Source organism: Ovis aries, chromosome 15, assembly GCF_016772045.2.
Source record: "Ovis aries strain OAR_USU_Benz2616 breed Rambouillet chromosome 15, ARS-UI_Ramb_v3.0, whole genome shotgun sequence".
Lineage (NCBI taxonomy): Eukaryota > Metazoa > Chordata > Mammalia > Artiodactyla > Bovidae > Ovis > Ovis aries.
In genome coordinates, this window is record NC_056068.1 from 21,987,580 (window position 1) to 21,999,967 (window position 12,388).

The following is a 12,388-nucleotide window of genomic DNA, read 5'->3' on the forward strand; positions in this document are numbered from 1 at the left end:
TGCAGAATCATATTTAATTTATGGTCTAATGACCTTTTCTCTCATCAACCCAGCTTAGTCTGTTCCAGTTAAGCCTAATTGTTCTTTGTCTGACATGTATGTATTTTCTATGTCTTTGTTTTCTTCCTCCTATTTCTTTTCTTCATACAATTCCATCTTAATTTGATGGGCCATTTTTTCATTTGCTTGGAAATTAAATAGAATTCTTTCCATCATTTTAATATACTGGTAACCTTGCTTGATTTTTAACTTTCACATTTAATAGATTTTTTAGTTTTCAAAATTCACACAACGTTAAATTAACCATTAATCATTCTAAAGTGTATGATTCAGTGGTACGTAGCACCTTCATTAATATTGTGCAACCATCACCTCTGTCCAGTTCAGAGAAATTTGCATCACCCCAGAAGGGAACCTTGTGTCCATTAAGCAGTAGATGTGCTTTTATTGAGAATCTAAACCAGTTTTTCCTTGCTTCTGCTTGGACTATCACTTGGTACAGAATCAAAAGATATTCTGTTGTACAATGAGATCTATTCCTTCCTGTATGGCTACAGGCCTTTTACTTTCCTGTGACTGATAGCGCTTGCCAGAGTTAGGGAAAAAAAAAAAAGTCCGGATTTTTTTCCTGAGAGCACCTGCTTCCTTCCTGTCTGGCAGAACTCAAGACTGGGGGCAGGGTATGAGACAGTGTGAATTCGGGGCTGCTGGAAATCGGGCTGCAGTGGCTGGCAGTGACCGTTTTCTAGGAGAGTGTTCAGAGAACAGTTGGCTTTCCTCTTTCTCTTCTTCCTGATGCGGTCGTTTTCTTCTCGGCCACCCTCTCACTCACCTCTTTGGGATGCTCAGTTGGCACCCAGAAGGGTCCGGGACATTTTGCCCTGCTCCTCCCCGCAGCCCGCACGCAGTGATCCGTGAAGGCCAGGAGACACCCGGGATGTGACTCGGGGAAGAAGAGTGGTTCAGAAGATAGCCCCTTACGTCTGGTCCCCTCCCCCTGCTCCTTGACAGACATCCTGGCAAAGCCCTGCCAGGCTGCTCGCCTGTTGCTTCTCAGACCCGTAAACCTCGGGCCAGCCTCTCAGGATTCAAGCAAAAGGCTCCTTAGTTGAGGGAAAAAAAAAAAAAAAAAAAACATATGAAACGCCCGAGGGGAAGGTTGGGGGGAGTGGAGCCCAGCGTTCAGCGGGTTTCCGGGGGAACCCCCTCCCGCGAGGAGCCGAGTTAGACCCACCCGGACCTCGGTGCCCGGGAAGGCAGGGGTCAGAGGAGAGAAGGCACGGCCGTCAGTCCCGGGCTCCTCCGAAGGAGGGCACCGCGCAGCCCTCCCAGGCTTCTGCCGACCCCGCGGCGCCTCCACCGCCGCGCCCGGGGCCGCCTCCGGGCCCCGCAGCCCCGCCCCGCTCCGCCCCGGGGGCTCGGCCAGCCCGCGGAGCGCCCGCCGGGGTCGGACGGATCCCGGCGCTGCCCGGCCGCGTGTGACAGCTCGGGGAGCCGGGGGAGGAGGGCGCGGGAGGGCGGGACCGCGAGGCGGCGCGGAGCGGGGGTCGCCGCCCGCCGGGGCGCTCGACCGCTCGGCCGGAGCCGCGGGCAGGGCTCTTCGGAGATGGGTTGAGATGCTTGCGCCCGGGAGCACTCCCGGAGCCGCGCGGCCGCGGGGACCACGGATGCGGCTGCCGGGGGCCGGCAGCCTGAGAGGGGAGGCGGTTTCCGCCGAGGCCGGGCCGCTGCAGTGTCTGAGCTGCCGGGACGGCGCGCCCCGGAGCCCGGAGCATCGCCGCGCCTGGGGCCGAGACGCCTGTCTCTCTGCCCTCTCTGCTCTCTGCCGGGACCGGGGTGAGCGGCTCTCCTAGTTGGCCTGCCCAGAGGAGTCGTTCTTCGGGGGGCCCCCAGCGCGGGGAGACATGCCCGAATCGGGGAGCGCTGTGACTCTCAGCCTCCCGCTTCACCCAGGGAAGCCGACTTGCTGAAGCCGGAGCCACGAGGGGGACCATGGGCGGGACGCAGGTCAAATGGTGAGCTGAAGCCACTTGGGCTTTGGAGGTGTGTGTGGGGGGCTTGGGTGGGAGCAGGGCCAGGACTGGAGGATGCTGTTGGCCAGAGACAGGCGGGGGTTCGGTGGGGGCGCTGTTCTGGGGAGAACAGCCTGCTTGCGGGCCTGAGATGAGCACTGTAAAATACAGTGGGTTTATTTAAGAAGCTGCAACCAGCATGGGAGAAGGAGTGGCTTTTGACCCCCTTCTGGTCTCTGCTGAAGCCGGCACTTCAGGACATAACAGAACTCTTATTGCTTCGTACCCATTTAAAAAAATTGATTGGACTTGGAGATATCTTTTCTGGGAGACTGCTTGTCTGACAAGTTAAGATTGGAGAGATGTTAGACCTGTGGGAATTAGGAATGTATCAGTCAGACCTGATTTGTAATCAGTTGTTCCCTGTCTTGACACGATTATAATGGCAAGTGGGGGTTTACTTGTTTATAAAGCAGTTTTTAAAGCTCATCAGGGAGATCCCAAGCCATGTAATTAATTAGCATTAAAATAACGTTTGTGTATGATTCTCTTGCATGAGGTTCTTCCTTGGGGAAGGCAGCTTGCTCTGACATGTGCCTCAGGATTTTTCTTCCTCAGATTTCTTTTATCTTTTAGACCCAGCCTGTTTAGTTTCAGGGTTTTTTCTCTCTGTGGCTCACATACTGGCAGCCCCAGTTCAAGAAAGAGAAATGTTGTTTTCTTTGGCTGCTCTGCCACTCCCCCAGTGGGCCTGGGTATGCAGACATCCGCCTCCTCTGCCCTTATATGGGAGATGGCTCACTTAGGAGGGAGCCGCTGAGCTGATCTAGCTGAGCATGCGTCTCTGCTCTCAGGAAAGCAGTTTTCCCCGCATCCTAGGTTCACACCACTCCTCCCACCCCCCACCCCTTCGTCTCACACATATCCACTGTGGTCCAGCCAGATGCAGGCAGGGGCACCCGTCAGCCACAGTGCCTTGTCAGCTGGGAAAGTGTGGTCTTACCATTTCTCAAAGAGGAGCAGCTGGGGTGCAGGCATCTTTCTGCACTCAGATCCCTATTTCTATAAGAAGGTGAACACTGAGGCCTGAAGAGCAAAAATCTATTCTTCTTGTGAATGGTAGCCCTAGACTAGTGCTTTTCCAGCAGCTGATTTATGTTGGCCTGGAAGTTAGATTGCCTAAGTGGTGAGAGATGGATAAGAGAGTTCCCTGGAGCAATTTCCTTTTCTAAATAGCACTTCTTGCCTTTCTCCACCTGTCTGCCTGTTTGGGTTGTAAATTTATAGATGTTGTTAAGTGACACTTTTTTTAATTTGCAGGAGCAAAAGACAACTGTTTTCCCCTATGGTTCTGATAAGGATGAGAGTGTATTACTGGTCGAGGTCATTCCCACCAAATCCCAAAACCCGGGACACTGAGGAGGTTGAGACACTAGTCGTCAGGCTGCTTCAGAGCTTTTTGAAATCGCTGGCTGCCTCCACTGTGCTTGGCTCTTGTTTTTCGTGGTTTCTAGGAAGACGAAATGTTAACTCCTGATCGTGGCTGTGAGGATTAGCCTGGGAGACTTCAGGGGCACATTAAGTGGGTCAGTGAATCCAAGACACTTTCACTGTTGTCTGGGTGATGGATTTGGAAAGAATTCCTGAGAGGGGGCTGGGCCTGCAGACCCCACAACCCCTGAGATTGTTTTGGTGCTGATGTTCTCAAGGTGGGTGCAGAGAAAGAGGGCTCTTCAGATGGCAGTGTCAGCCTCGCATTCCATCATATCCTGTAGACTTGCTTCTGGAGATTTAAAATTCTGCTTCCTCCCAAATGCAAACCATTCCTTCCAAAGCTAGTAGTTGTACTAGAATTTAAGAATTGTTGCAAGATTTCTGGTGACAGTTTTTTTAAAAAGATTTATTTGTTGTTTTGTTGAGCTGGGTCTACGCTGCTGCTCAGGCTTTCTCTGGTTGCAGTGCTTGGGTTTCTCATTGTGGTGGCTTCTCTTGTTGCAAAGCACTATCTCTAGGGTGCTCGGCATTCAGTAGTTGCGGCTCCTGGGACCTAGAGGACAGGCTCAGTAGTAGTGGCGCACAGGCTTAGTTCCTCCGGGCGTGTGGAATGTTCCGCAAACGGGAATCGAACCCTTGTCCCCTGCATTGGCAGGTGGACTCCCAACCACTAGACCACCAGGGAAGCCCTCTGACAATTTAAAAATTAGTGTGGCAGAGATATGAATAACTCTTGGCAGTAAATCAAGTAAACCTTTATTGTCTCTTGGCAGGTCTTATCCCCTTTTGAGATGTTACACCCTTTTCTGTATCACATCCTACCGTTGTTGATATATCGCTACCCTTTGCTCAGCCTGGCACTGTCCACACTCTGCAGTTTTCCCCTTTGAGGCACCCTGCATCTTGTCTCTGCCTTTGGGAGCAGCCCAGATCTGCCATGATTATTCTGCTGGTATTGCACGTGTCTGTGATAGATCAATGTATTAGAAATATATTTTCCGTCCAGCTCCCAAAGCTACTAAAATGCATAGTCCATCAGTCTCTGAACTTGGGCCCAGGGATCATGATGGAGGAGGTGGTGGTAAGTGAAGGACCAAAACAAAAAAGCCAAACCAAACAAAAGTGGAGTTCTTTAAAATGCTACATTATCCATCTGTTTGATAAATCTCTTATTGAATTAGGCTTAAAGGCAACTTTGTTGTGGGAGCTTCCTGGGATGGGTCATTCAGCATTCATTTCATTCATTTAACAAGTTCATCATTCATTCAACAAGTATTTCTTCTTACTGTGGGCCAGGCACCGTGTTAGGCAGTAGGAGTTAGATGAATAAGAACCCATCTCTAGAATAAATTAGGAAAGTTGGCTTCTAAACAACTGTTTGCAATAATTGTTTCTCTTCTTTTTCCTTCGATCACAGCCTGACTTCCCCCAGTCCTATCCACAGTGCAAAGAGCGAATCCGTTATAACCCAGTCGGAGGAGAGGGCAGATTTCGTGATTATTCCCTCCGAAGGAGTAGAGAACAGAACAGGTATTATATTCTCGGCCTGCCTGGGGTGGCTCAAGGAACAGCCCTCAGCATGAAGAGTTTGGGGGTCCTGACTGTCAACCCTCAGCTCCCTGGCCTTCTCCACACATAGTCTGTGTATGCAGGGTCCATTCTAGAGAGCCCTAATGCTTTAGAGCCAGTGAATGTCGTATCCTCTCACAAATTGTCACTTCCGCTGTCCAAACTGTCAGATGTCCTGCGGCAGTGTAGACAGCTGACCACCTGTGAAATTAGGAGATGACTTTGGAACTGTCAGAAGCCTGCCCAAGTAAAAAGTTTTTTATCATTTCTGTATTATGCAAGTAATTTCAGTATTTCTGTAACTTAAATTGGGGCCAGGAATATATGGAGCAGAGGTGTCTGAGAATATACAGCAGAGAGCAGGTCGGCATCATGTTTTGTGTCAAGGCTGCTTGTTTAGACTTCTCCTTCCTCTGTCTCAGTCTCCTTTTTCTTAGATAAACACAGAGGAAAGCAAGGAAGAAGCAAAGTGGGTGACTTAAGAGTTTTATTTGCCTGAAAGAGAGATAATGAAACCGAAGTCCTCTGAAGGAAAACTGGAATTAAATTATTCCTTATTTCACACCCCATCTAGCCCTGGCATTAGTACCCAGAAAGTTAGTTATGTTACTGAGTCAGAAAGTCCGGGGACTCTGGGGAGGGAGAGGGAGGTCTTTACAGAGTGCTTGCTCTGGGCTGGGCACCATGGGTCCCACACATAGTTGTCTCATGAAATCAGACAACAACCTAGAGGGATTAGGCTTATTATAATATTCATCCTTACCAATGAAGTCAGAAAAAGAGACTGTAAAGACAGGGAAATAAAACTGGAGAGAGGGAGGTGCAGAGTTTGCTCATACCGGTCTGTTTCCTGTTTTTGTGACTCACACAATGTTATATGTGAAAGGGGTTCCGTCCTGCCAAGATGGTCAAAGGAATATGAGTTGAGGTCTCCCCTCTGAAGCTCCTTTTCGTTGCATCTGACAGTTCCTCTCTTTGTCGTTTGAGGGACCGAGCCCTGGGAGGGCCAGTTCTAGAGTAAAGAGTAAAACCTGCCCCCTACCAGGGTTCCCCGGGAGGGAATCCTTAAGGTTCTGAAGAGCGTGGACCGCCTCGACCAAGTTCAGCTTTGCTCCCCGGAACCCGGGGTTAGTGGAGACAGTGGCCAGTTCCTCCTGTCCCACACCCCCACCTGCTGGAGAGTCCAGCCTGTGCAGTGAGGCAGGTGCAGAAGGCAGGTGACCCAACCCTTCGAACGTGGAGGACGGCGAGGGCTTGCTCCTGAACTCTGTTTTTTTCACCATGAGCTGTACTCCCTCCTCCCTTCTTGTAGAGGAGATAGACTCTCCATTACCCCGGGACTGGAGACCAGGCAGCCCCCGGACCTACCTGGAGACTTCATGGGAAGAGCAGCTGTTGGAACAACAAGAACATTTGGAAAAAGAAATGGAGGAAGCCAAGAAAATGATATCAGGATTACAGGTAGCTCTTTCCCTTGTTGTTTGTCTTTGGTGCACCAGTTGTTGTTGGGTTTTCTTTTTTTTTTTTTTTTGGTTTGTTTTTGACCATACTGTGAGGCTTGTGGGATCTTAGTTTCCAGACCAGGGATTGAACCTGGATCACTTAACCCGCAGACTGCCAGGGAATTCCTGCACCAATTGTTTATTATTTTTAACTCAGTAGAATCAGTTGCAAATAAAGTGATTCGGTCTTCTGTGAGGTCAGAGCTGAGTTTAGACAGAGAGGGCAGAACGCGAAGAGCAGAAAAATCCCTTACGTGTGAGTTCGCTTAAACGGGCCTCCTGGACGCTTGTTGACAGCACAGCTGTTAGGAGTTCTGCCTGGGAGCCGTACCCACCCTCCCCTACCAAACCTCCACCCTGGCTCTTTGCTTTGTGGGTGGGTTTCTCCCGTATTTGCAGCCACAGACCTGCAATGGCAGCTTCTCCCAAAGAATGGAATTGTGAAGAATCAAGATTTTCTCCGAGGAATTCACCATCAGGAGGGCTGTAAGTGCCAGGAATGCCGCAGGTCTCCACCTGAGTCTAGCTAAGGGATTTAGCTCACCCTCGGTGCGTTCGTAAGTGGACGCCCAGGTACAGTGATCAGGGAGAAGGGCAACTGAGCCCTTCGGTTTTTCCTACACCTTCTGTGCCAGCAAGCCTCCCCCAGAGGCCGACTGACCCACTTGACTTAGTTCCTAGCCTGAATGACCCCCTTAGTCCTCCACCTTTGTGTGTCTGGCCCTGTTTGGGGGAGGCCTTATAGTGTTCTGATGACCCTGAAATTGCCCAGGAATATTCCTTTCTGTTTGTGCTGAGAACTGCACTGCTTCTGAATTGTCAAATATTTATGGACACATAAACAAAGCCCACATTATGTGAGTGGCTCTGGCAGGCGGCAGGCGGTGGAGGGCGTGCTCCCAACCGGCCAGCAACAGGGTGGAGACACAAAGGGGTCCTAAAGAAAACGGGGGATTGGTGCAGTGGTAAAACAATTTACACACTGTCTGCCCCAGGAGCCCAGAGAGGCGCTAGAGGGGTGTTTACTGCCCAAACATTCCCAGGGAGAGTTGTTGCGCTTTTCTCACTTGCCCTGTATTTTTAAATGTTTGCCTTTTAGTTCTCTTCTCTGTCAGTTCAGTAGGAATGGTTTAATTAATGCAATGGATTTGTGTGTGTGTGTGTGTGTGTGTGTGTGTGTGTGTGTGTGTGTGCTTTTAGTAGGAAGGATTAAAGCATGAAGAATTTCGGGATTACATTCAACCAGGTTTTTCTCAGGATCATTTCATTGTATGAACATAGATATCCATCAGTTTGGTTTGCATTTTTCAGTCTGGGAGAAGTCTCATGGTGGATTAGATAGGAAAAAAAAGAGAATCAACAGGCAGAAAGTCAGCATCCTAATATTCCCCACAAACAGAGGAGTTTTAACTCACAGCCACATGATCACAATGAGAATTCAGTCCCATTACAGAATACAATGGGGCTCACAGCATCCACTGGGCTCCTTAACTCTTTGAGTGATGAACCCGTTGCATGCTGAGCCACGTCCGGGGTTTCTGACTGGTTAGTGTACCTCATTAGTCTATGAACACTTTGCCCTTGGAGTCAGGACTTTTGCAGTGTCGCTCTCCTCCGCTCCTCATGCTTTCTTATACTTGTCTACACCTCTTGCCACAACTCCATGGGAGAACCAAATCCATTAGACTGACTAAAATTGTTTTATTAATTAGTAGACTTGATAGTGTCTGGATTGTAAAATGTTTTTATATACCAACATTTGTGATACAATTTGTGTTATATTTATTGAAATAAGAATCTCTGTATCTCTTCTCTTTGGACTGGATTGAGAAAAAAATTGTATACAAAGTGGCTATAGATTTTTAAATCTTTCATTGAGCCCATAGGTCTCCTAATACCTACCTTCAGGGGTAGATTCAAGTTTTCTGGGTTCTAAAGTGTATCCCTTGGGGGGCCTTCTTTAAGAATAAGATTACAGATTATGACTATGATGTTAGATATAGAACCCTGGGAGGAGCAGGCCTGTGAGGGGCCCTGAGGTTTGAGCTTCCTTAGCCTCAGAATATGGAGAAGGCAATGGCACCCCACTCTAGTACTCTTGCCTGGAAAATCCCATGGATGGAGGAGCCTGGTGGGCTGCCGTCCATGGGGTCGCACAGTCAGATACGACTAAAGCGACTTAGCAGCAGCAGCAGCAACAACCTCAGAATAAATCTGTACCCCTCACCACCATATTCTAATAAAAACAAAGCCTAGTGTGAAGACTTGAAATGAATAAGGACACCTCTCTGCAAATATGTTTTCCTTCTTGTTCTATCCAGGATGCCTTAGGGAGCAAAAATGCAGAATTGCTAAGTCAAACAAGAATCAAATACATCTACATCTCTGGCAGTCCAGTGGTTAAGACTCAGCACTTTCACTGCTGTGGGCTTGGGTTTGACCCCTGTTTGGGGATCTAACATCCTGCAAGCCGCTCTAATGGAGCCAATGCATACATTCATAAATGTATTCCAAATAATCCCGTATAATAAACTTTTATAAGCCAGGATAATTGTGCACTGCATTTAGTTCACTTTCCAGCAGGTAAAATTCAATTTGAACAGCCAGCTCTGGTTCAACAATGTCACTTCTTAAAATTAAGTTTATTTTTAGAATTTTTTCTGGGACTAAGGAGCCTTGGAGCAGAGGATTCAGGTACATCCAGAGAGATGAAAGAGGCATTGAGTATGGGCCAGACACAAGGCAATCCAGACAGATCTATGATGAGCAATTGACAGAATCTAAAGATCTACAGTTATCAGGCAGATTTCCAGAGGAAGCCCAGTTGTGGTTTCATTTTGGGACAAGTTTCCCTGGTGGCTCAGAGGTTAAAGCATCTGCCTGCAATGCAGGAGACCTGGGTTCGATCCCTGGAGAAGGAAATGGCAACCCGCTCCAGTACTCTTGCCTGGAGAATCCCATGGACAGAGGAGCTTGGTAGGCTACAGTTCACGGGGTCACAAAGTCACGACTGAGCGACTTCACTTTCACTTTACTCCACTCAGCTCTAGACTCTGTCATCTGATAGGAGTTAAATTTCTTTCTGCCTTTGTGGTTGTCCAGGCCTTACTGCTCAATGGATCCTTACCTGAAGATGAACAGGAGAGGCCCTTGGCCCTCTGTGAACCAGGAGTCAATCCCGAGGAACAGTTGGTAAGCTCCTCTTTTGTGACTGGACATGGAATAATCTGGTTTGTGTGTCTGATTTATTTTTAGCATTGGCACTCATCTGTGCCTTCGTAAAATGCTCCCTTCCCCTGACTTCAACTCTGCTGGTTTTCCTCATATGTTTTCAGCTGTTTTTCCTTTCTTCCACAAATATTTATTGCATGCTGACCATGTGCAGACACAGTTTCAAGAACTGGAGACATGAGAACGATAGATGGAACCTCAGACCCTCTCCTCGTGGAGTTTATACTTGGGTCCCTGTTGACTGAAAAAAAAAAAAGCATAGTCTAAAGGTTGAAGGTTATGTTTTATTCGATGGACAAAACCAAGGGCTTAAGCCTGGGAAATAGCATCTCAGATAATTCTGAGAGACTGTTCTGAAGAGGAATGGGGGAAGCCAAGACATTATAGGAATTTTTGCAACAAAACCAGGGAGTCAGAACTTTAGAAATCACTGTTAATAAAAGAAAACTGGCTATCGCAAGGAATTTAGCGCTTTTCTACGTAGGAGAAGATGCAAGAGTCAGGGCTTCCTGAAGTCAATCCTCGGATTGCAGCTCAGCTCCCTGGGGCCAGTATCCTGTACTTTCTCACCTGAGGGTCCTCCTTCTCCTGCTAGATGCCGCTATTGTTTGTTTCCACCCCGAGTCCCCTCAAGGCTCACTGCCTGGGCAGCTGTAATGTGGTGGCTTGGTGGCTGCCTTTCTTAAATGAACGGCAGCCGGCATTCTTAGTTCACATCCCCTTTGAAGCTTCTCTCTTTCTCCCTGTCCCTTAAAGGTGTGGGCTTCCCTGGTGGCTCAGAGGTAAAGAATCTGCCCAAGCAGGAGACACAGAACCAACCCCTGGTTGGGAAGATCCCCTGGAGAAGGAAATGGCTACCCACTCCAGTACTCTTGCCTGGGAAACCCCATGGATGGAGGACCTTGGCGGGCTACAGTCCATGGGGTCGCAGATGAGTCGGGCACAACTTTGTGACTAAAACAACTACACCTTAAGTGTTGCTGCTCCTCGGGTTTCTACTCTGGGCTCTCTTCTGTCTTGGACATTCACCTGGGCAATACCTGCTTCCGTGGCTTCATTCACTTCCCACCTGTCTCCTATGTTGCCTCTCAAATATTTATTTCTAGCTCTGCATGAAATACATTTATTTGTATTGTTTTATTTAAGTAAATTTATATAATTATTTAAATTTATATTTATTTTTAGCTCTCTCCATGGAGTTCTACATTTGTAAAGGCAACATGCACCTGCCTGTTATCTCTACTATATGTCCCATAAGCATCTCAATTTCAATGAGTCTTGAATTCAACAGCTTTCTTTCCCTTCTCTCCCCACCCTCAAAACTATTTGTCCTTTAAGTTTCTGTTTTTTATCACTATCCATGTACCCAAATACCCAAAACAAATCTGACACCCATACTTGAAGGGCTTCCAGGTGATGCAAAAGTAAAGAATCCTCCTGTCAATGTAGGAGACATGGATTCGATCCCTGGGCTGGAAAGATCCCCTGGAGAAGGAAATGGCAACCAACTCCAGTATTTAGTCACCACGTTTTATCAGTATACTTTTAAAATATCTTCATCCAGCTTTTCTCCATTTTCATAGGTACTGCCTTAATTCAGGCCTTCATCCAGCATTCTGGTGGCCTCCTAACTGGTTTTCCTGATTCCTCTCCTGTCCTCTAATTCATTTTCCCTAAAACAGCAAGAATAATTTAACTTCAAAGCAAGCTTTGTTTTGTCATCCCTTTGCCTAAAACTTCTTCATCAGTTCCTCCATTGTCCTTCCTGGCCTTCATGATCCTTTTCCATTTTCTCCTTGAACTTCATCTCTTATCATTTCCCAAACCCTCTGCACACAACACACACACACTCATTCTAAACTTTATCTGTGGTCATCTACTCGCACCCCCAGGACATATGCCTCCACTGGAAGGCAGTTCTCTGTAGCTGCTCTACCCTGGCCAGCATCTAGTAGCTGCTCAGTAAATATCTGTTGATGAATGACCTCTGAATTTTACAGCATAGATATATAACCATCTCTTTTTGCTTTATATCCAGATTATAATCCAAAGTCGTCTGGATCAGAGTATAGAGGAGAATCAAGACCTAAAGGTATGTCAGGAAATGCACATTTTACCCTTTGAAAAAATTCTGGGGATGTTACACACCAACTTTAGTATAGTAATGGGGAGAAGGGCGAGATGCAGACTCCAGACTTTAGCTGTATCTGTATTATGTCTTTAACTGAAAGAGAGAGGTATATCATAAACAGAGTAAAAGAGTAACACCTTTTTAATCTCAGGGAATAATAGGTATCTATGTCATTATTACTTATACCTTTCTGTATGTTTGAAATGTTTCATATTTATCTTTTTAATTAAATAAAGGATCTACTATCAGTATGGTCATTTTTAAAATAATTGACATAACATAATTAGTTTCAGGGTGTACAACATGTTGATTCAATATATGTATATATTGTGAAATAATCCCAGTAAACTTAGTTAACATATTTACAAATTCTTTCTTATAAAGGAAACTTTTAAGATCTACTCTCTTACAGTTTTCCAATATACAGTACAATATTATTAACAACAGTT

At 47.1% G+C, this 12,388-nt stretch overlaps 1 protein-coding gene across 4 annotated transcripts in view; it reads left to right on the forward strand.

Moving 5' to 3' along the window:
- DIXDC1 (DIX domain containing 1) overlaps nt 1-12,388 on the forward strand; it is a 79,344-nt gene that overhangs the window by 41,099 nt on the left and 25,857 nt on the right. For 3 of the 4 annotated variants that reach the window (XM_012095446.3, XM_004016018.4, XM_012095447.3), the window contains 4 exons: nt 4,924-5,036; nt 6,388-6,536; nt 9,680-9,769; nt 11,847-11,900. In XM_012095446.3, coding sequence (XP_011950836.1) covers nt 4,924-5,036; nt 6,388-6,536; nt 9,680-9,769; nt 11,847-11,900 — 406 coding nt within the window. Of the gene's footprint in view, nt 1-1,420; nt 2,016-4,923; nt 5,037-6,387; nt 6,537-9,679; nt 9,770-11,846; nt 11,901-12,388 lie in introns of those variants that run through there. The other variant, XM_004016019.5, reaches the window with a different exon arrangement.